At 51.8% G+C, this 23216-nt stretch overlaps 1 protein-coding gene across 3 annotated transcripts in view; it reads left to right on the top strand.

Annotated features, from left to right (window-relative positions):
• pisd (phosphatidylserine decarboxylase) overlaps window positions 1-23216 on the top strand; it is a 175025-nt gene that overhangs the window by 13786 nt on the left and 138023 nt on the right. For all 3 annotated transcript variants that reach the window (XM_063031832.1, XM_063031831.1, XM_063031827.1), the window contains exon 2: window positions 2926-2993. In XM_063031832.1, coding sequence (XP_062887902.1) covers window positions 2926-2993 — 68 coding nt within the window. The remainder of the gene's footprint in view (window positions 1-2925; window positions 2994-23216) is intronic.

The raw sequence follows: 23216 nt of genomic DNA, 5'->3' as shown, positions 1-23216 counted from the left end.
GCCATGCTGACTGTCCCTGATCAGACCATGATTCTCTAAATGCCCAGAGATCCTATCTCTAAGAATCTTTTCCAACAGCTTTCCCACCACAGACGTAAGGCTCACTGGTCTATAATTACCCGGACTATCCCTACTACCTTTTTTGAACAAGGGGACAACATTTGCCTCCCTCCAATCCTCCGGTACCATTCCCGTGGACAACGAGGACATGAAGATCCTAGCCAGAGGCTCAGCAATCTCTTCCCTCGCCTTGTGGAGCAGCCTGGGGAATATTCCGTCAGGCCCCGGGGACTTATCCGTCCTAATGTATTTTAACAACTCCAACACCTCCTCTCCCTTAATATCAACATGCTCCAGAACATCAACCTCACTCATATTGTCCTCACCATCATCAAGTTCCCTCTCATTGGTGAATTCCGAAGAGAAGTATTCATTGAGGACCTCGCTCACTTCCACAGCCTCCAGGCACATCTTCCCACCTTTATCTCTAATTGATCCTATCTTCACTCCTATATCCTTTTTTAAAATTATTATTTTGCTTCCCTCGAGTATATGATGATTTATGTGACGATGAAAGTAATACTAACCCCATACAAATGTTTAGGATGAACAATTTTCCTGTCGCCTTTGGCCTTCCTGCCATACCGGTCTCTCAACACTGTGTTTCCTTATTATATCTTGGTCAGTGGCTCCAAAAGCAACTCATTGTATTTCTGATAAGGAAATTGCTGTAGTCAATGATGGGGAAAATACTGCCAACTCATCTCTGACTTAATATATATTTGTTTGATTTGATTATTTTGAATTATCCAGTGGTCTGAAATGGGCATTTTTAATGTGGTTAAACTGAACATTGTTGTGGCAAAAGTATAACTGTGTACTGCCTCTCACCCCAGCCAAGGCGTGCACTTCATTACTTCTTGTTATATGTCCCAGTGGACATTTTTGTGGTTAGTGCATGATGTAGTACCAGGCCAAGATGATGCTGTTGAAAATGTTAAAGTCTGAAGGTGAACACAGTGTTTTCAGGCAGAATTTTTTTTCTGCTTTTAACATATTGGACACTGACTAAGGATATTGCACATTTGGTTTTCATTGTCATATCAATGTAAAGATTAAGTAGGATTTAATCTGTCTATGCCACCCCGAGCTAGCTGCCAACCTAGTCATAATATGGGAGCCCAAGCATGGGAGGATGAACCTAGGCGCCCTCCCAAGACTATGGTCAACACGCTCCTAGAAGACAGCGGCACGGCTAATGTAGATGAACTGAACACACTGATGAGGGAGAGGGAGAAATGGAGAATCCGTCATCGTGCCCGACGCCAGCCCCCTAGGCCTGAGTCAACGTAGTAGTAGTCATAGTCATAGTCATACTTTATTGATCCCGGGGGAAATTGGTTTAGTCGTAGTAGTAGTAGTAGCAGTAATCTGTATCCCAAATGGCAGATATCAAGAATTAGAAGTCTCCTAGTAACTTTAATCTTTCACACAATTGGATTTGACTCCAAGATGTAAAAATCTACTCATAGGCCTATGTGATATCCTTTGTCACAGAGGTGGTGAACTAATGGCATGCATGCCCAAGATGTCACAAACGTGTTACTAGTGCATGGCATGCAGTGGTGCCACTCGATTGTTTAAGGCCTACCCATAATAAGAAAAAAATACATAATCATTATCTTTTCTGCCAGATGATGCACTAAAGGATTTTTTTTACAACCTGAAAGCAGTGAGATGTTTTCACAGAAAACGTCTCACACCTGCTTGGTGCTAGCTAGACAGTTAGAAAGCATATGACATTGGGCGATATATTTCGAAATCCTTACAGATCTGGTACTTGCATCAGCATTTTGATAGTAAATGGTTACAATAACAATACTATTTAGAAATGATGTTCTTTCAATTGATTTTTAAAAAGAATATTATTAATTCTTGAATTGGTTTTCTAAAATTCTTCATTTATTTCAACCTGTCTCTGTTATACTTTTATTGATAGTAAAACAATAAAACTAATCATCTTTTTTTCCCCTTAAAGTCCTTAATTATTGTTATTAATTCATTAATCTCTGCTCAAAATTAACATAGCACATGAGAGATTTTTTTAGATTATTGCCAATTTGGGCATATTCTCTCAAAAAGGTTCGTCAACCCTATTTCAAGGACAAGATTCGTGCTCTCTGGGGCAAACAGTTTGCACCTTATTGTTTTGTTCTGAACTCCACTATTCATTGTAATTTTCTTCTTCCCAAGCTGGAGAGGAATCTGTGCAGTTAGTCCCAATTAAATGTTAAAACATATCTTTCACAAGTTTTTGTACAAAAAATACTCTATGAATGTGGTACCTACTGGGGTTAAGGATGTTTCATGAAGTGTCACTGTTTAATTCATTTGATCTTTGAGCTAGATCATCCCAGAGTCAGCTTTGTAAATATTGCAAATGAGTGATATTGTCTCGTTACAACAGATGTGTTTAGCTCCAGGTCTGGTTCCAGGTGAATGAGTATCAGAACAAAACACAGAAGTAAAATTTTGCCTTAGTAATGAGAGCTATTTTCAACTCATGCTGTGTTCTGGACCTGCATCTTAAGTTTCCAAATTGGTTGGAAGCCTGGCTGTGAAAGGTTGAGGGTTTGGCATGGGGCTAGCAACTCCATCCTGTAAAAACCCAAAGCTACTGAAACAGAAGCTTCAAAGACCTCATCCCTGGGCAAGGAGAGATCTTCGAAGATGGGCTACACCTGGGGACAACTTAAAGAAATGTCCCAGGACAGAGGACTCTGGCGAGCTGTTGTTAGTGGTCTCAGCCCCACTAGGGATGATGGGCTTTACAAGAAGAAGAAATAGATTGATTTCTGTGGCTGTTTTGTACAAGCTAATAGATTTTGCAACATTTTAATGGTGTTTTCTTTCATTCCTTCCTAGTTTAAGGCCATTATGGTGTGTGCATCTCCCTTGTTATTCAAGGGTCCCCATTCGAAAGTTTTCCAACTGTAAGTATGTTGTTGTCCCAGCTACTTTTTAAGGTAGATTTTAATTGGTCTTAAAAGGTGTGACCTTTAAGGGAACTGCTGATTTCCCAAAGGCAATGACTGGTACACAAGAACATGGGTGATGGGCCAATTTGCCCAGCACAAAATCCCATAAAATACATTTAAGTAAAAGATTAGTTAATCCATGTTTATAATATTTGCTGGTTGGGGAGGGAGAGCAACAATGCTCAAGGTTCTCAGACCGAAATATTAACTGTTTACTCCCCTCTGTAGATGCTGCTTGACCTGCTGAGTTCCTCCAGCATTTTGTATGTTACAATTGCAGTAGTAACTGGATAGCATTTCTGTCTGTGCAGCACACTCTCAAATGCTGCATTGTAATATCAACTTGAATTATGTGTTCAAGTAATGCTACAGTGGACCTTAAACCTTCAACATCCTCATTAAAAGCTGAAGATGCTATCTGCTAAATCTAGGTACTTTTGAGCTACTTTAACTCAAAATTGCCTTAACTATGCTCTGGCTGAAATGCAGTCAGTACTTATCAACATCAAAGATTCAAAGTACGTTCATTATCAAAGTCTGTGTGCAGTATACAAGCCTGAAATTCATCTTCCCACAAACAGCCATGAAACAAAGAAAACCATGAATCTTGTTCAAAGCTAAACATTAACACCTCACGTGCAAAAAATAATTGTGCAAACAACGAAAAAAGAGTGAAAAACACAGAATATAAAATGCAAAATTGAAAGAATCTATGGCATGTTCAGTTTAACTCAGTTCAGTTCAATCTAGTCCTGTGTTGTTCATTACTTGCGAGCCACTCTGATCAAAAATTGCCCAAAATAGCAAAATAAAAGAGAAGTGACCAGAAACACATCATAACTTGAACTCCAGAGTCCAATCCACAAACCGCATCGATTAAACCTTGCCCAAGACTGAGGACTCCAGCGCAATCCTCTGGCGGCATTGAGCAAGAGGGTGAGAGAGAGAGAGACCATTCGAATACAGGGACCTTCCTCTGGGAGCAGTGAGTGAGAAGGTGAGAGAGAGAGAGACCATTCGAATACAGGGACCTTCCTCTGGGAGCAGTGAGCGAGAGGGTGAGAGAGAGAGAGAGACCATTCGAATACAGGGACCTTCCTCTGGCAGCAGTGAGCGAGAGGGTGAGAGAGAGAGAGAGACCATTCGAATACAGGGACCTTCCTCTGGCGGCATTGAGCAAGAGGGTGAGAGAGAGAGAGACCATTCGAATACAGGGACCTTCCTCTGGGAGCAGTGAGCGAGAGGGTGAGAGAGAGAGAGACCATTCGAATACAGGGACCTTCCTCTGGGAGCAGTGAGCGAGAGGGTGAGAGAGAGAGAGAGACCATTCGAATACAGGGACCTTCCTCTGGGAGCAGTGAGCAAGAGGGTGAGAGAGAGAGAGACCATTCGAATACAGGGACCTTCCTCTGGGAGCATTGAGCGAGAGGGTGAGAGAGAGAGAGACCATTCGAATACAGGGACCTTCCTCTGGGAGCAGTGAGCGAGAGGGTGAGAGAGAGAGAGACCATTCGAATACAGGGACCTTCCTCTGGGAGCAGTGAGCAAGAGGGTGAGAGAGAGAGAGACCATTCGAATACAGGGACCTTCCTCTGGGAGCAGTGAGCAAGAGGGTGAGAGAGAGAGAGACCATTCGAATACAGGGACCTTCCTCTGGGAGCATTGAGCGAGAGGGTGAGAGAGAGAGAGACCATTCGAATACAGGGACCTTCCTCTGGGAGCAGTGAGCGAGAGGGTGAGAGAGAGAGAGACCATTCGAATACAGGGACCTTCCTCTGGGAGCAGTGAGTGAGAGGGTGAGAGAGAGAGAGACCATTCGAATACAGGGACCTTCCTCTGGGAGCATTGAGCGAGAGGGTGAGAGAGAGAGAGACCATTCGAATACAGGGACCTTCCTCTGGCAGCAGTGAGCGAGAGGGTGAGAGAGAGAGAGACCATTCGAATACAGGGACCTTCCTCTGGGAGCAGTGAGCGAGAGGGTGAGAGAGAGAGAGACCATTCGAATACAGGGACCTTCCTCTGGGAGCAGTGAGCGAGAGGGTGAGAGAGAGAGAGACCATTCGAATACAGGGACCTTCCTCTGGGAGCAGTGAGCGAGAGGGTGAGAGAGAGAGAGACCATTCGAATACAGGGACCTTCCTCTGGGAGCATTGAGCGAGAGGGTGAGAGAGAGAGAGACCATTCGAATACAGGGACCTTCCTCTGGGAGCAGTGAGCGAGAGGGTGAGAGAGAGAGAGACCAATCGAATACAGGGACCTTCCTCTGGGAGCAGTGAGCGAGAGGGTGAGAGAGAGAGAGACCATTCGAATACAGGGACCTTCCTCTGGGAGCATTGAGCGAGAGGGTGAGAGAGAGAGAGACCATTCGAATACAGGGACCTTCCTCTGGCAGCAGTGAGCGAGAGGGTGAGAGAGAGAGAGACCATTCGAATAAAGGGACCTTCCTCTGGGAGCAGTGAGCGAGAGGGTGAGAGAGAGAGAGACCATTCGAATACAGGGACCTTCCTCTGGGAGCATTGAGCGAGAGGGTGAGAGAGAGAGAGACCATTCGAATACAGGGACCTTCCTCTGGGAGCAGTGAGCAAGAGGGTGAGAGAGAGAGAGACCATTCGAATACAGGGACCTTCCTCTGGGAGCTGGGAGCAGTGAGCGAGAGGGTGAGAGAGAGAGAGACCATTCGAATACAGGGACCTTCCTCTGGGAACAGTGAGCGAAAGGGTGAGAGAGAGAGAGACCATTCGAATACAGGGACCTTCCTCTGGGAGCAGTGAGCGAGAGGGTGAGAGAGAGAGAGACCATTCGAATACAGGGACCTTCCTCTGGGAGCATTGAGCAAGAGGGTGAGAGAGAGAGAGACCATTCGAATACAGGGACCTTCCTCTGGGAGCAGTGAGCGAGAGGGTGAGAGAGAGAGAGACCATTCGAATACAAGGACCTTCCTCTGGGAGCAGTGAGCGAGAGGGTGAGAGAGAGAGAGACCATTCGAATACAGGGACCTTCCTCTGGCAGCAGTGAGCGAGAGGGTGAGAGAGAGAGAGACCATTCGAATACAGGGACCTTCCTCTGGCAGCAGTGAGCGAGAGGGTGAGAGAGAGAGAGACCATTCGAATACAGGGACCTTCCTCTGGGAGCAGTGAGCGAGAGGGTGAGAGAGAGAGAGACCATTCGAATACAGGGACCTTCCTCTGGGAGCAGTGAGCGAGAGGGTGAGAGAGAGAGAGACCATTCGAATACAGGGACCTTCCTCTGGGAGCAGTGAGCGAGAGGGTGAGAGAGAGAGAGACCATTCGAATACAGGGAGCTTCCTCTGGCAGCAGTGAGCGAGAGGGTGAGAGAGAGAGAGACCATTCGAATACAGGGACCTTCCTCTGGCAGCAGTGAGCGAGAGGGTGAGAGAGAGAGAGACCATTCGAATACAGGGACCTTCCTCTGGGAGCAGTGAGCGAGAGGGTGAGAGAGAGAGAGACCATTCGAATACAGGGACCTTCCTCTGGGAGCATTGAGCGAGAGGGTGAGAGAGAGAGAGACCATTCGAATACAGGGACCTTCCTCTGGGAGCAGTGAGCGAGAGGGTGAGAGAGAGAGAGACCATTCGAATACAGGGACCTTCCTCTGGGAGCATTGAGCAAGAGGGTGAGAGAGAGAGAGAGAGACCATTCGAATACAGGGACCTTCCTCTGGGAGCAGTGAGCGAGAGGGTGAGAGAGAGAGAGACCATTCGAATACAGGGACCTTCCTCTGGGAGCAGTGAGCGAGAGGGTGAGAGAGAGAGAGACCATTCGAATACAGGGACCTTCCTCTGGGAGCAGTGAGCGAGAGGGTGAGAGAGAGAGAGACCATTCGAATACAGGGACCTTCCTCTGGGAGCAGTGAGCGAGAGGGTGAGAGAGAGAGAGACCATTCGAATACAGGGACCTTCCTCTGGGAGCATTGAGCGAGAGGGTGAGAGAGAGAGAGACCATTCGAATACAGGGACCTTCCTCTGGGAGCAGTGAGCGAGAGGGTGAGAGAGAGAGAGACCATTCGAATACAGGGACCTTCCTCTGGGAGCAGTGAGCGAGAGGGTGAGAGAGAGAGAGACCATTCGAATACAGGGACCTTCCTCTGGGAGCAGTGAGCGAGAGGGTGAGAGAGAGAGAGACCATTCGAATACAGGGACCTTCCTCTGGGAGCAGTGAGCGAGAGGGTGAGAGAGAGAGAGACCATTCGAATACAGGGACCTTCCTCTGGGAGCAGTGAGCGAGAGGGTGAGAGAGAGAGAGACCATTCGAATACAGGGACCTTCCTCTGGGAGCAGTGAGCGAGAGGGTGAGAGAGAGAGAGACCATTCGAATACAGGGACCTTCCTCTGGGAGCATTGAGCAAGAGGGTGAGAGAGAGAGAGAGAACCATTCGAATACAGGGACCTTCCTCTGGGAGCAGTGAGCGAGAGGGTGAGAGAGAGAGAGACCATTCGAATACAGGGACCTTCCTCTGGGAGCAGTGAGCGAGAGGGTGAGAGAGAGAGAGAGACCATTCGAATACAGGGACCTTCCTCTGGGAGCAGTGAGCGAGAGGGTGAGAGAGAGAGAGACCATTCGAATACAGGGACCTTCCTCTGGGAGCAGTGAGCGAGAGGGTGAGAGAGAGAGAGACCATTCGAATACAGGGACCTTCCTCTGGGAGCAGTGAGCGAGAGGGTGAGAGAGAGAGAGACCATTCGAATACAGGGACCTTCCTCTGGGAGCAGTGAGCGAGAGGGTGAGAGAGAGAGAGACCATTCGAATACAGGGACCTTCCTCTGGGAGCAGTGAGCGAGAGGGTGAGAGAGAGAGAGACCATTCGAATACAGGGACCTTCCTCTGGACATGAGCGAGAGGTGAGAGAGAGAGACCATTCGAATACAGGGACCTTCCTCTGGGAGCAGTGAGCGAGAGGGTGAGAGAGAGAGAGACCATTCGAATACAGGGACCTTCCTCTGGGAGCAGTGAGCGAGAGGGTGAGAGAGAGAGAGACCATTCGAATACAGGGACCTTCCTCTGGGAGCATTGAGCGAGAGGGTGAGAGAGAGAGAGACCATTCGAATACAGGGACCTTCCTCTGGGAGCAGTGAGCGAGAGGGTGAGAGAGAGAGAGACCATTCGAATACAGGGACCTTCCTCTGGGAGCATTGAGCGAGAGGGTGAGAGAGAGAGAGACCATTCGAATACAGGGACCTTCCTCTGGGAGCAGTGAGCGAGAGGGTGAGAGAGAGAGAGACCATTCGAATACAGGGACCTTCCTCTAGCGAGCAGTGGCTGAGCGAGAGGGTGAGAGAGAGAGAGACCATTCGAATACAGGGACCTTCCTCTGGGAGCAGTGAGCGAGAGGGTGAGAGAGAGAGAGACCATTCGAATACAGGGACCTTCCTCTGGGAGCATTGAGCGAGAGGGTGAGAGAGAGAGAGACCATTCGAATACAGGGACCTTCCTCTGGCGCATTGAGCAAGAGGGTGAGAGAGAGAGAGACCATTCGAATACAGGGACCTTCCTCTGGGAGCATTGAGCGAGAGGGTGAGAGAGAGAGAGACCATTCGAATACAGGGACCTTCCTCTGGGAGCAGTGAGCGAGAGGGTGAGAGAGAGAGAGACCATTCGAATACAGGGACCTTCCTCTGGGAGCATTGAGCAAGAGGGTGAGAGAGAGAGAGAGACCATTCGAATACAGGGACCTTCCTCTGGGAGCAGTGAGCGAGAGGGTGAGAGAGAGAGAGACCATTCGAATACAGGGACCTTCCTCTTCCTCTGGAGCAGTGAGCGAGAGGGTGAGAGAGAGAGAGACCATTCGAATACAGGGACCTTCCTCTGGGAGCATTGAGCGAGAGGGTGAGAGAGAGAGACCATTCGAATACAGGGACCTTCCTCTGGGAGCATTGAGCGAGAGGGTGAGAGAGAGAGAGACCATTCGAATACAGGGACCTTCCTCTGGGAGCAGTGAGCGAGAGGGTGAGAGAGAGAGAGACCATTCGAATACAGGGACCTTCCTCTGGCAGCAGTGAGCGAGAGGGTGAGAGAGAGAGAGACCATTCGAATACAGGGACCTTCCTCTGGCAGCAGTGAGCGAGAGGGTGAGAGAGAGAGAGACCATTCGAATACAGGGACCTTCCTCTGGGAGCATTGAGCGAGAGGGTGAGAGAGAGAGAGACCATTCGAATACAGGGACCTTCCTCTGGGAGCAGTGAGCGAGAGGGTGAGAGAGAGAGAGAGACCATTCGAATACAGGGACCTTCCTCTGGGAGCATTGAGCGAGAGGGTGAGAGAGAGAGAGAGACCATTCGAATACAGGGACCTTCCTCTGGGAGCAGTGAGCGAGAGGGTGAGAGAGAGAGAGACCATTCGAATACAGGGACCTTCCTCTGGGAGCATTGAGCGAGAGGGTGAGAGAGAGAGAGACCATTCGAATACAGGGACCTTCCTCTGGGAGCATTGAGCGAGAGGGTGAGAGAGAGAGAGAGACCATTCGAATACAGGGACCTTCCTCTGGGAGCAGTGAGCGAGAGGGTGAGAGAGAGAGAGACCATTCGAATACAGGGACCTTCCTCTGGGAGCAGTGAGCGAGAGGGTGAGAGAGAGAGAGACCATTCGAATACAGGGACCTTCCTCTGGGAGCAGTGAGCGAGAGGGTGAGAGAGAGAGAGACCATTCGAATACAGGGACCTTCCTCTGGGAGCAGTGAGCGAGAGGGTGAGAGAGAGAGAGACCATTCGAATACAGGGACCTTCCTCTGGGAGCAGTGAGCGAGAGGGTGAGAGAGAGAGAGACCATTCGAATACAGGGACCTTCCTCTGGGAGCAGTGAGCGAGAGGGTGAGAGAGAGAGAGACCATTCGAATACAGGGACCTTCCTCTGGGAGCAGTGAGCGAGAGGGTGAGAGAGAGAGAGACCATTCGAATACAGGGACCTTCCTCTGGGAGCAGTGAGCGAGAGGGTGAGAGAGAGAGAGACCATTCGAATACAGGGACCTTCCTCTGGGAGCAGTGAGCGAGAGGGTGAGAGAGAGAGAGACCATTCGAATACAGGGACCTTCCTCTGGGAGCAGTGAGCGAGAGGGTGAGAGAGAGAGAGACCATTCGAATACAGGGACCTTCCTCTGGGAGCAGTGAGCGAGAGGGTGAGAGAGAGAGAGACCATTCGAATACAGGGACCTTCCTCTGGGAGCAGTGAGCGAGAGGGTGAGAGAGAGAGAGACCATTCGAATACAGGGACCTTCCTCTGGGAGCAGTGAGCGAGAGGGTGAGAGAGAGAGAGACCATTCGAATACAGGGACCTTCCTCTGGGAGCAGTGAGCGAGAGGGTGAGAGAGAGAGAGACCATTCGAATACAGGGACCTTCCTCTGGGAGCAGTGAGCGAGAGGGTGAGAGAGAGAGAGACCATTCGAATACAGGGACCTTCCTCTGGGAGCAGTGAGCGAGAGGGTGAGAGAGAGAGAGACCATTCGAATACAGGGACCTTCCTCTGGGAGCAGTGAGCGAGAGGGTGAGAGAGAGAGAGACCATTCGAATACAGGGACCTTCCTCTGGGAGCAGTGAGCGAGAGGGTGAGAGAGAGAGAGACCATTCGAATACAGGGACCTTCCTCTGGGAGCAGTGAGCGAGAGGGTGAGAGAGAGAGAGACCATTCGAATACAGGGACCTTCCTCTGGGAGCAGTGAGCGAGAGGGTGAGAGAGAGAGAGACCATTCGAATATAGGGACCTTCCTCTGGGAGCAGTGAGCGAGAGGGTGAGAGAGAGAGAGACCATTCGAATACAGGGACCTTCCTCTGGGAGCAGTGAGCGAGAGGGTGAGAGAGAGAGAGACCATTCGAATACAGGGACCTTCCTCTGGGAGCAGTGAGCGAGAGGGTGAGAGAGAGAGAGACCATTCGAATACAGGGACCTTCCTCTGGGAGCATTGAGCGAGAGGGTGAGAGAGAGAGAGAGACCATTCGAATACAGGGACCTTCCTCTGGGAGCAGTGAGCGAGAGGGTGAGAGAGAGAGAGACCATTCGAATACAGGGACCTTCCTCTGGGAGCATTGAGCAAGAGGGTGAGAGAGAGAGAGAGACCATTCGAATACAGGGACCTTCCTCTGGGAGCAGTGAGCAAGAGGGTGAGAGAGAGAGAGACCATTCGAATACAGGGACCTTCCTCTGGGAGCATTGAGCGAGAGGGTGAGAGAGAGAGAGAGACCATTCGAATACAGGGACCTTCCTCTGGGAGCAGTGAGCGAGAGGGTGAGAGAGAGAGAGACCATTCGAATACAGGGACCTTCCTCTGGGAGCAGTGAGCGAGAGGGTGAGAGAGAGAGAGACCATTCGAATACAGGGACCTTCCTCTGGGAGCAGTGAGCGAGAGGGTGAGAGAGAGAGAGACCATTCGAATACAGGGACCTTCCTCTGGGAGCAGTGAGCGAGAGGGTGAGAGAGAGAGAGACCATTCGAATACAGGGACCTTCCTCTGGGAGCAGTGAGCGAGAGGGTGAGAGAGAGAGAGACCATTCGAATACAGGGACCTTCCTCTGGGAGCAGTGAGCGAGAGGGTGAGAGAGAGAGAGACCATTCGAATACAGGGACCTTCCTCTGGGAGCATTGAGCGAGAGGGTGAGAGAGAGAGAGACCATTCGAATACAGGGACCTTCCTCTGGGAGCAGTGAGCGAGAGAGTGAGAGAGAGAGAGAGACCATTCGAATACATGGACCTTCCTCTGGGAGCATTGAGCAAGAGGGTGAGAGAGAGAGAGAGACCATTCGAATACAGGGACCTTCCTCTGGGAGCAGTGAGCGAGAGGGTGAGAGAGAGAGAGACCATTCGAATACAGGGACCTTCCTCTGGGAGCATTGAGCGAGAGGGTGAGAGAGAGAGAGACCATTCGAATACAGGGACCTTCCTCTGGGAGCAGTGAGCGAGAGGGTGAGAGAGAGAGAGACCATTCGAATACAGGGACCTTCCTCTGGGAGCAGTGAGCGAGAGGGTGAGAGAGAGAGAGACCATTCGAATACAGGGACCTTCCTCTGGGAGCAGTGAGCGAGAGGGTGAGAGAGAGAGAGACCATTCGAATACAGGGACCTTCCTCTGGGAGCAGTGAGCAAGAGGGTGAGAGAGAGAGAGACCATTCGAATACAGGGACCTTCCTCTGGGAGCAGTGAGCGAGAGGGTGAGAGAGAGAGAGACCATTCGAATACAGGGACCTTCCTCTGGGAACAGTGAGCGAGAGGGTGAGAGAGAGAGAGACCATTCGAATACAGGGACCTTCCTCTGGGAGCAGTGAGCGAGAGAGTGAGAGAGAGAGAGAGACCATTCGAATACAGGGACCTTCCTCTGGGAGCATTGAGCAAGAGGGTGAGAGAGAGAGAGAGACCATTCGAATACAGGGACCTTCCTCTGGGAGCAGTGAGCGAGAGGGTGAGAGAGAGAGAGACCATTCGAATACAGGGACCTTCCTCTGGGAGCATTGAGCGAGAGGGTGAGAGAGAGAGAGACCATTCGAATACAGGGACCTTCCTCTGGGAGCAGTGAGCGAGAGGGTGAGAGAGAGAGAGACCATTCGAATACAGGGACCTTCCTCTAGGAGCAGTGAGCGAGAGGGTGAGAGAGAGAGAGACCATTCGAATACAGGGACCTTCCTCTGGGAGCATTGAGCGAGAGGGTGAGAGAGAGAGACCATTCGAATACAGGGACCTTCCTCTGGGAGCATTGAGCGAGAGGGTGAGAGAGAGAGAGACCATTCGAATACAGGGACCTTCCTCTGGGAGCAGTGAGCGAGAGGGTGAGAGAGAGAGAGACCATTCGAATACAGGGACCTTCCTCTGGCAGCAGTGAGCGAGAGGGTGAGAGAGAGAGAGACCATTCGAATACAGGGACCTTCCTCTGGGAGCATTGAGCGAGAGGGTGAGAGAGAGAGAGACCATTCGAATACAGGGACCTTCCTCTGGGAGCATTGAGCGAGAGGGTGAGAGAGAGAGAGAGACCATTCGAATACAGGGACCTTCCTCTGGGAGCAGTGAGCGAGAGGGTGAGAGAGAGAGAGAGACCATTCGAATACAGGGACCTTCCTCTGGGAGCATTGAGCGAGAGGGTGAGAGAGAGAGAGAGACCATTCGAATACAGGGACCTTCCTCTGGGAGCAGTGAGCGAGAGGGTGAGAGAGAGAGAGACCATTCGAATACAGGGACCTTCCTCTAGGAGCAGTGAGCGAGAGGGTGAGAGAGAGAGAGACCATTCGAATACAGGGACCTTCCTCTGGGAGCATTGAGCGAGAGGGTGAGAGAGAGAGACCATTCGAATACAGGGACCTTCCTCTGGGAGCATTGAGCGAGAGGGTGAGAGAGAGAGAGACCATTCGAATACAGGGACCTTCCTCTGGGAGCAGTGAGCGAGAGGGTGAGAGAGAGAGAGACCATTCGAATACAGGGACCTTCCTCTGGGAGCAGTGAGCGAGAGGGTGAGAGAAGAGAGAGACCATTCGAATACAGGGACCTTCCTCTGGGAGCAGTGAGCGAGAGGGTGAGAGAGAGAGAGACCATTCGAATACAGGGACCTTCCTCTGGGAGCAGTGAGCGAGAGGGGAGAGAGAGAGAGACCATTCGAATACAGGGACCTTCCTCTGGGAGCAGTGAGCGAGAGGGTGAGAGAGAGAGAGACCATTCGAATACAGGGACCTTCCTCTGGGAGCAGTGAGCGAGAGGGTGAGAGAGAGAGAGATTCGAATACAGGGACCTTCCATTCGAGAGGGTACAGGACCTTCGAATACAGGGACCTCCTCTGGGAGCAGTGAGCGAGAGGGTGAGAGAGAGAGAGACCATTCGAATACAGGGACCTTCCTCTGGGAGCAGTGAGCGAGAGGGTGAGAGAGAGAGAGACCATTCGAATACAGGGACCTTCCTCTGGGAGCAGTGAGCGAGAGGGTGAGAGAGAGAGAGACCATTCGAATACAGGGACCTTCCTCTGGGAGCAGTGAGCGAGAGGGTGAGAGAGAGAGAGACCATTCGAATACAGGGACCTTCCTCTGGGAGCAGTGAGCGAGAGGGTGAGAGAGAGAGAGACCATTCGAATACAGGGACCTTCCTCTGGGAGCAGTGAGCGAGAGGGTGAGAGAGAGAGAGACCATTCGAATACAGGGACCTTCCTCTGGGAGCAGTGAGCGAGAGGGTGAGAGAGAGAGAGACCATTCGAATACAGGGACCTTCCTCTGGGAGCAGTGAGCGAGAGGGTGAGAGAGAGAGAGACCATTCGAATACAGGGACCTTCCTCTGGGAGCAGTGAGCGAGAGGGTGAGAGAGAGAGAGACCATTCGAATACAGGGACCTTCCTCTGGGAGCAGTGAGCGAGAGGGTGAGAGAGAGAGAGACCATTCGAATACAGGGACCTTCCTCTGGGAGCAGTGAGCGAGAGGGTGAGAGAGAGAGAGAGACCATTCGAATACAGGGACCTTCCTCTGGGAGCAGTGAGCGAGAGGGTGAGAGAGAGAGAGACCATTCGAATACAGGGACCTTCCTCTGGGAGCAGTGAGCGAGAGGGTGAGAGAGAGAGAGACCATTCGAATACAGGGACCTTCCTCTGGGAGCAGTGAGCGAGAGGGTGAGAGAGAGAGAGACCATTCGAATACAGGGACCTTCCTCTGGGAGCAGTGAGCGAGAGGGTGAGAGAGAGAGAGACCATTCGAATACAGGGACCTTCCTCTGGGAGCAGTGAGCGAGAGGGTGAGAGAGAGAGAGAGCCATTCGAATACAGGGACCTTCCTCTGGGAGCAGTGAGCGAGAGGGTGAGAGAGAGAGAGACCATTCGAATACAGGGACCTTCCTCTGGGAGCAGTGAGCGAGAGGGTGAGAGAGAGAGAGACCATTCGAATACAGGGACCTTCCTCTGGGAGCAGTGAGCGAGAGGGTGAGAGAGAGAGAGACCATTCGAATACAGGGACCTTCCTCTGGGAGCAGTGAGCGAGAGGGTGAGAGAGAGAGAGACCATTCGAATACAGGGACCTTCCTCTGGGAGCAGTGAGCGAGAGGGTGAGAGAGAGAGAGACCATTCGAATACAGGGACCTTCCTCTGGGAGCAGTGAGCGAGAGGGTGAGAGAGAGAGAGACCATTCGAATACAGGGACCTTCCTCTGGGAGCAGTGAGCGAGAGGGTGAGAGAGAGAGAGACCATTCGAATACAGGGACCTTCCTCTGGGAGCAGTGAGCGAGAGGGTGAGAGAGAGAGAGACCATTCGAATACAGGGACCTTCCTCTGGGAGCAGTGAGCGAGAGGGTGAGAGAGAGAGAGACCATTCGAATACAGGGACCTTCCTCTGGGAGCAGTGAGCGAGAGGGTGAGAGAGAGAGAGACCATTCGAATACAGGGACCTTCCTCTGGGAGCAGTGAGCGAGAGGGTGAGAGAGAGAGAGACCATTCGAATACAGGGACCTTCCTCTGGGAGCAGTGAGCGAGAGGGTGAGAGAGAGAGAGACCATTCGAATACAGGGACCTTCCTCTGGGAGCAGTGAGCGAGAGGGTGAGAGAGAGAGAGACCATTCGAATACAGGGACCTTCCTCTGGGAGCAGTGAGCGAGAGGGTGAGAGAGAGAGAGACCATTCGAATACAGGGACCTTCCTCTGGGAGCAGTGAGCGAGAGGGTGAGAGAGAGAGAGACCATTCGAATACAGGGACCTTCCTCTGGGAGCAGTGAGCGAGAGGGTGAGAGAGAGAGAGACCATTCGAATACAGGGACCTTCCTCTGGGAGCAGTGAGCGAGAGGGTGAGAGAGAGAGAGACCATTCGAATACAGGGACCTTCCTCTGGGAGCAGTGAGCGAGAGGGTGAGAGAGAGAGAGACCATTCGAATACAGGGACCTTCCTCTGGGAGCAGTGAGCGAGAGGGTGAGAGAGAGAGAGACCATTCGAATACAGGGACCTTCCTCTGGGAGCAGTGAGCGAGAGGGTGAGAGAGAGAGAGACCATTCGAATACAGGGACCTTCCTCTGGGAGCAGTGAGCGAGAGGGTGAGAGAGAGAGAGACCATTCGAATACAGGGACCTTCCTCTGGGAGCAGTGAGCGAGAGGGTGAGAGAGAGAGAGACCATTCGAATACAGGGACCTTCCTCTGGGAGCAGTGAGCGAGAGGGTGAGAGAGAGAGAGACCATTCGAATACAGGGACCTTCCTCTGGGAGCAGTGAGCGAGAGGGTGAGAGAGAGAGAGACCATTCGAATACAGGGACCTTCCTCTGGGAGCAGTGAGCGAGAGGGTGAGAGAGAGAGAGACCATTCGAATACAGGGACCTTCCTCTGGGAGCAGTGAGCGAGAGGGTGAGAGAGAGAGAGACCATTCGAATACAGGGACCTTCCTCTGGGAGCAGTGAGCGAGAGGGTGAGAGAGAGAGAGACCATTCGAATACAGGGACCTTCCTCTGGGAGCAGTGAGCGAGAGGGTGAGAGAGAGAGAGACCATTCGAATACAGGGACCTTCCTCTGGGAGCAGTGAGCGAGAGGGTGAGAGAGAGAGAGACCATTCGAATACAGGGACCTTCCTCTGGGAGCAGTGAGCGAGAGGGTGAGAGAGAGAGAGACCATTCGAATACAGGGACCTTCCTCTGGGAGCAGTGAGCGAGAGGGTGAGAGAGAGAGAGACCATTCGAATACAGGGACCTTCCTCTGGGAGCAGCAGAGGGTGAGAGAGAGAGAGACCATTCGAATACAGGGACCTTCCTCTGGGAGCATGAGCAGAGGGTGAGAGAGAGAGACCATTCGAATACAGGGACCTTCCTCTGGGAGCAGTGAGCGAGAGGGTGAGAGAGAGAGAGACCATTCGAATACAGGGACCTTCCTCTGGGAGCAGTGAGCGAGAGGGTGAGAGAGAGAGAGACCATTCGAATACAGGGACCTTCCTCTGGGAGCAGTGAGCGAGAGGGTGAGAGAGAGAGAGACCATTCGAATACAGGGACCTTCCTCTGGGAGCAGTGAGCGAGAGGGTGAGAGAGAGAGAGACCATTCGAATACAGGGACCTTCCTCTGGGAGCAGTGAGCGAGAGGGTGAGAGAGAGAGAGACCATTCGAATACAGGGACCTTCCTCTGGGAGCAGTGAGCGAGAGGGTGAGAGAGAGAGAGACCATTCGAATACAGGGACCTTCCTCTGGGAGCAGTGAGCGAGAGGGTGAGAGAGAGAGAGACCATTCGAATACAGGGACCTTCCTCTGGGAGCAGTGAGCGAGAGGGTGAGAGAGAGAGAGACCATTCGAATACAGGGACCTTCCTCTGGGAGCAGTGAGCGAGAGGGTGAGAGAGAGAGAGACCATTCGAATACAGGGACCTTCCTCTGGGAGCAGTGAGCGAGAGGGTGAGAGAGAGAGAGACCATTCGAATACAGGGACCTTCCTCTGGGAGCAGTGAGCGAGAGGGTGAGAGAGAGAGAGACCATTCGAATACAGGGACCTTCCTCTGGGAGCATTGAGCGAGAGGGTGAGAGAGAGAGAGACCATTCGAATACAGGGACCTTCCTCTGGGAGCAGTGAGCGAGAGGGTGAGAGAGAGAGAGACCATTCGAATACAGGGACCTTCCTCTGGGAGCAGTGAGCGAGAGGGTGAGAGAGAGAGAGAGAGACCATTCGAATACAGGGACCTTCCTCTGGGAGCAGTGAGCGAGAGGGTGAGAGAGAGAGAGAGACCATTCGAATACAGGGACCTTCCTCTGGGAGCAGTGAGCGAGAGGGTGAGAGAGAGAGAGACCATTCGAATACAGGGACCTTCCTCTGGGAGCAGTGAGCGAGAGGGTGAGAGAGAGAGAGACCATTCGAATACAGGGACCTTCCTCTGGGAGCATTGAGCAAGAGGGTGAGAGAGAGAGAGAGACCATTCGAATACAGGGACCTTCCTCTGATGCAGTGAGCGAGAGGGTGAGAGAGAGAGAGACCATTCGAATACAGGGACCTTCCTCTGGGAGCAGTGAGCAAGAGGGTGAGAGAGAGAGAGAGACCATTCGAATACAGGGACCTTCCTCTGGGAGCAGTGAGCGAGAGGGTGAGAGAGAGAGAGACCATTCGAATACAGGGACCTTCCTCTGGGAGCAGTGAGCAAGAGGGTGAGAGAGAGAGAGAGACCATTCGAATACAGGGACCTTCCTCTGGGAGCATTGAGCGAGAGGGTGAGAGAGAGAGAGACCATTCGAATACAGGGACCTTCCTCTGGGAGCAGTGAGCGAGAGGGTGAGAGAGAGAGAGACCATTCGAATACAGGGACCTTCCTCTGGGAGCATTGAGCGAGAGGGTGAGAGAGAGAGAGACCATTCGAATACAGGGACCTTCCTCCGGGAGCATTGAGCGAGAGGGTGAGAGAGAGAGAGACCATTCGAATACAGGGACCTTCCTCTGGGAGCATTGAGCGAGAGGGTGAGAGAGAGAGAGAGACCATTCGAATACAGGGACCTTCCTCTGGGAGCAGTGAGCGAGAGGGTGAGAGAGAGAGAGACCATTCGAATACAGGGACCTTCCTCTGGGAGCATTGAGCGAGAGGGTGAGAGAGAGAGAGAGACCATTCGAATACAGGGACCTTCCTCTGGGAGCAGTGAGCGAGAGGGTGAGAGAGAGAGAGACCATTCGAATACAGGGACCTTCCTCTGGGAGCATTGAGCGAGAGGGTGAGAGAGAGAGAGAGAGACCATTCGAATACAGGGACCTTCCTCTGGGAGCAGTGAGCGAGAGGGTGAGAGAGAGAGAGACCATTCCAATACAGGGACCTTCCTCTGGGAGCATTGAGCGAGAGGGTGAGAGAGAGAGAGACCATTCGAATACAGGGACCTTCCTCTGGGAGCAGTGAGCGAGAGGGTGAGAGAGAGAGAGACCATTCGAATACAGGGACCTTCCTCTGGGAGCAGTGAGCGAGAGGGTGAGAGAGAGAGAGACCATTCGAATACAGGGACCTTCCTCTGGCAGCAGTGAGCGAGAGGGTGAGAGAGAGAGAGACCATTCGAATACAGGGACCTTCCTCTGGGAGCAGTGAGCGAGAGGGTGAGAGAGAGAGAGACCATTCGAATACAGGGACCTTCCTCTGGGAGCAGTGAGCGAGAGGGTGAGAGAGAGAGAGACCATTCGAATACAGGGACCTTCCTCTGGGAGCAGTGAGCGAGAGGGTGAGAGAGAGAGAGACCATTCGAATACAGGGACCTTCCTCTGGGAGCAGTGAGCGAGAGGGTGAGAGAGAGAGAGACCATTCGAATACAGGGACCTTCCTCTGGGAGCATTGAGCGAGAGGGTGAGAGAGAGAGAGACCATTCGAATACAGGGACCTTCCTCTGGGAGCAGTGAGCGAGAGGGTGAGAGAGAGAGAGACCATTCGAATACAGGGACCTTCCTCTGGGAGCAGTGAGCGAGAGGGTGAGAGAGAGAGAGACCATTCGAATACAGGGACCTTCCTCTGGCAGCAGTGAGCGAGAGGGTGAGAGAGAGAGAGACCATTCGAATACAGGGACCTTCCTCTGGGAGCAGTGAGCGCGAGGGTGAGAGAGAGAGAGACCATTCGAATACAGGGACCTTCCTCTGGGAGCATTGAGCGAGAGGGTGAGAGAGAGAGAGACCATTCGAATACAGGGACCTTCCTCTGGGAGCATTGAGCGAGAGGGTGAGAGAGAGAGAGAGACCATTCGAATACAGGGACCTTCCTCTGGGAGCAGTGAGCGAGAGGGTGAGAGAGAGAGAGACCATTCGAATACAGGGACCTTCCTCTGGGAGCATTGAGCGAGAGGGTGAGAGAGAGAGAGAGACCATTCGAATACAGGGACCTTCCTCTGGGAGCAGTGAGCGAGAGGGTGAGAGAGAGAGAGACCATTCGAATACAGGGACCTTCCTCTGGGAGCATTGAGCGAGAGGGTGAGAGAGAGAGAGAGACCATTCGAATACAGGGACCTTCCTCTGGGAGCAGTGAGCGAGAGGGTGAGAGAGAGAGAGACCATTCCAATACAGGGACCTTCCTCTGGGAGCATTGAGCGAGAGGGTGAGAGAGAGAGAGACCATTCGAATACAGGGACCTTCCTCTGGGAGCAGTGAGCGAGAGGGTGAGAGAGAGAGAGAGACCATTCGAATACAGGGACCTTCCTCTGGGAGCAGTGAGCGAGAGGGTGAGAGAGAGAGAGACCATTCGAATACAGGGACCTTCCTCTGGCAGCAGTGAGCGAGAGGGTGAGAGAGAGAGAGACCATTCGAATACAGGGACCTTCCTCTGGGAGCAGTGAGCGAGAGGGTGAGAGAGAGAGAGACCATTCGAATACAGGGACCTTCCTCTGGGAGCAGTGAGCGAGAGGGTGAGAGAGAGAGAGACCATTCGAATACAGGGACCTTCCTCTGGGAGCAGTGAGCGAGAGGGTGAGAGAGAGAGAGACCATTCGAATACAGGGACCTTCCTCTGGGAGCAGTGAGCGAGAGGGTGAGAGAGAGAGAGACCATTCGAATACAGGGACCTTCCTCTGGGAGCATTGAGCGAGAGGGTGAGAGAGAGAGAGACCATTCGAATACAGGGACCTTCCTCTGGGAGCAGTTAGCGAGAGGGTGAGAGAGAGAGAGACCATTCGAATACAGGGACCTTCCTCTGGGAGCATTGAGCGAGAGGGTGAGAGAGAGAGAGAGACCATTCGAATACAGGGACCTTCCTCTGGGAGCAGTGAGCGAGAGGGTGAGAGAGAGAGAGACCATTCGAATACAGGGACCTTCCTCTGGGAGCATTGAGCGAGAGGGTGAGAGAGAGAGAGAGACCATTCGAATACAGGGACCTTCCTCTGGGAGCAGTGAGCGAGAGGGTGAGAGAGAGAGAGACCATTCGAATACAGGGACCTTCCTCTGGGAGCAGTGAGCGAGAGGGTGAGAGAGAGAGAGACCATTCGAATACAGGGACCTTCCTCTGGGAGCAGTGAGCAAGAGGGTGAGAGAGAGAGAGACCATTCGAATACAGGGACCTTCCTCTGGGAGCAGTGAGCGAGAGGGTGAGAGAGAGAGAGACCATTCGAATACAGGGACCTTCCTCTGGGAACAGTGAGCGAGAGGGTGAGAGAGAGAGAGACCATTCGAATACAGGGACCTTCCTCTGGGAGCAGTGAGCGAGAGAGTGAGAGAGAGAGAGACCATTCGAATACAGGGACCTTCCTCTGGGAGCATTGAGCAAGAGGGTGATAGAGAGAGAGACCATTCGAATACAGGGACCTTCCTCTGGGAGCAGTGAGCGAGAGGGTGAGAGAGAGAGAGACCATTCGAATACAGGGACCTTCCTCTGGGAGCAGTGAGCGAGAGGGTGAGAGAGAGAGAGACCATTCGAATACAGGGACCTTCCTCTGGGAGCATTGAGCAAGAGGGTGAGAGAGAGAGAGAGACCATTCGAATACAGGGACCTTCCTCTGGGAGCAGTGAGCGAGAGGGTGAGAGAGAGAGAGACCATTCGAATACAGGGACCTTCCTCTGGGAGCAGTGAGCGAGAGGGTGAGAGAGAGAGAGACCATTCGAATACAGGGACCTTCCTCTGGGAGCAGTGAGCGAGAGGGTGAGAGAGAGAGAGACCATTCGAATACAGGGACCTTCCTCTGGGAGCATTGAGCAAGAGGGTGAGAGAGAGAGAGAGACCATTCGAATACAGGGACCTTCCTCTGGGAGCAGTGAGCGAGAGGGTGAGAGAGAGAGAGACCATTCGAATACAGGGACCTTCCTCTGGGAGCAGTGAGCGAGAGGCTGGTTGATGGCCCTGAACACCAGCTTGTCTCGAAGCTTTAATTGGTGAGATTGGTGAAAAACAGAGTCAATCATGGGCTCATGCCCCGTCTCCAGGCTTTTCGGCTTTGAGGCTGCACGCTTCACTCAAAAACTCACTGAACATCCTTGGAGACAACAAAGTGCCACATTGCTCAATCAGCCTGAAAACACACCACCAAAATGTAGATCACAGGCTCCACCAGTAGCAGAACTACATTTGAAAGAAAAAGAAGATGTAAAAGAAGTGAAAGAAATAGTTTCATGAACTGCCTGGAGGATGTCACCCTTGGTCATTTTGTTCGCTGGCGCCATCTTCTTCAGGATTACATCTTCAAGGTCAGGTTGCAGGCCATTGAGGAAGGTTCAAAGGAATTACAAAGTGTATGCACTGCCATAGTGTATGCACAGAGTATGCAGTGATCTTGACAAGTTTAGATCCTACTGGCGAAGTTTGAGGAGCAGACAGACTGGTTCCTCGTTCAAATCTCAACATCCACCTTTAGAAGATCAATTATGACCATTCAGAAGTGGAGCTGATAGGAGCTAGAACAACTTGATATCTCTGTAGCCAGGAGGGCCTGCCAATATTTCTACTGTGAAGGAATTAGAGCATCTGATTTCCAAACTGAATAACATCTTGTACATTGGGATTACTCATTAACAGATGCAGTGCCAAGCTCCAGCACACTTAGTTCTTCTACATATAATTTCCCATCACCTGGGTTCAAATAATCCAGGAGATGATGAAGACGGGCGTAACCGTTGCCTGGCTGTAACTGCAAAGCTTTACTGATTAGTTTTGAAAGCTAATTAAAAATTTGCCAACTGCAGTCAGCCTTGAGCAGACGTTTATAAATATCAAGATCCAACTGTCCCAGCAAAGTAGACAATTCTTTATCATTTAGAGTCATAAAGCAATAACAGCACCAATGCAGACCGTTCGGTCCAAGTCCATGTTGACCACGGTGCCCATCATCTATCTTAATTTTCTGTGTTGGAATCACCTATTTGTCTAAGACCCCCCCCACCCCCCCACGTTCCAAGTTCTTCATAAATGATCCTCTTACACCTGCCTCAAATTCTTCTGGCAGCTTATTCTATGTGTTCACTATTCTCTACCTAAAAAAAAATTGCCCCTCAACTCCCTTTTAGATCTTTCCCCTTTCACCTTATACCTATGCCTGCTAGTTTATGACTCCCCAGCTCTGGACGTCCAGTTTATCCGTGCCACCCATGATCTTGTAAATGTCTTTGAAGTCACTTCTCATTCGCAGACAATAAAGATCCAGCACGAGCATTCTTTCCATATAATTCTGGCCCCCTATTCCAGGTGAGAGAGGGAAAAGGGGATGGGGAATGGTGAAGGAGAGTGGGGGAGGGGCATTACCAGAAGTTTGAGAAGTCAATGTTCATGCCATCAGGTTGGAGGCTACCCAGACGGAATATGAGGTGTTGTTCCCCCAACCTGAGTGTGGCCTCA

The sequence above is a fragment of the Mobula hypostoma genome, chromosome 23 (assembly GCF_963921235.1).
Source record: "Mobula hypostoma chromosome 23, sMobHyp1.1, whole genome shotgun sequence".
Taxonomy (NCBI): Eukaryota; Metazoa; Chordata; class Chondrichthyes; order Myliobatiformes; family Myliobatidae; genus Mobula; species Mobula hypostoma.
Note: the sequence above shows the minus strand (reverse complement) of the source record. Positions and strands in the feature narration are given on the sequence as shown.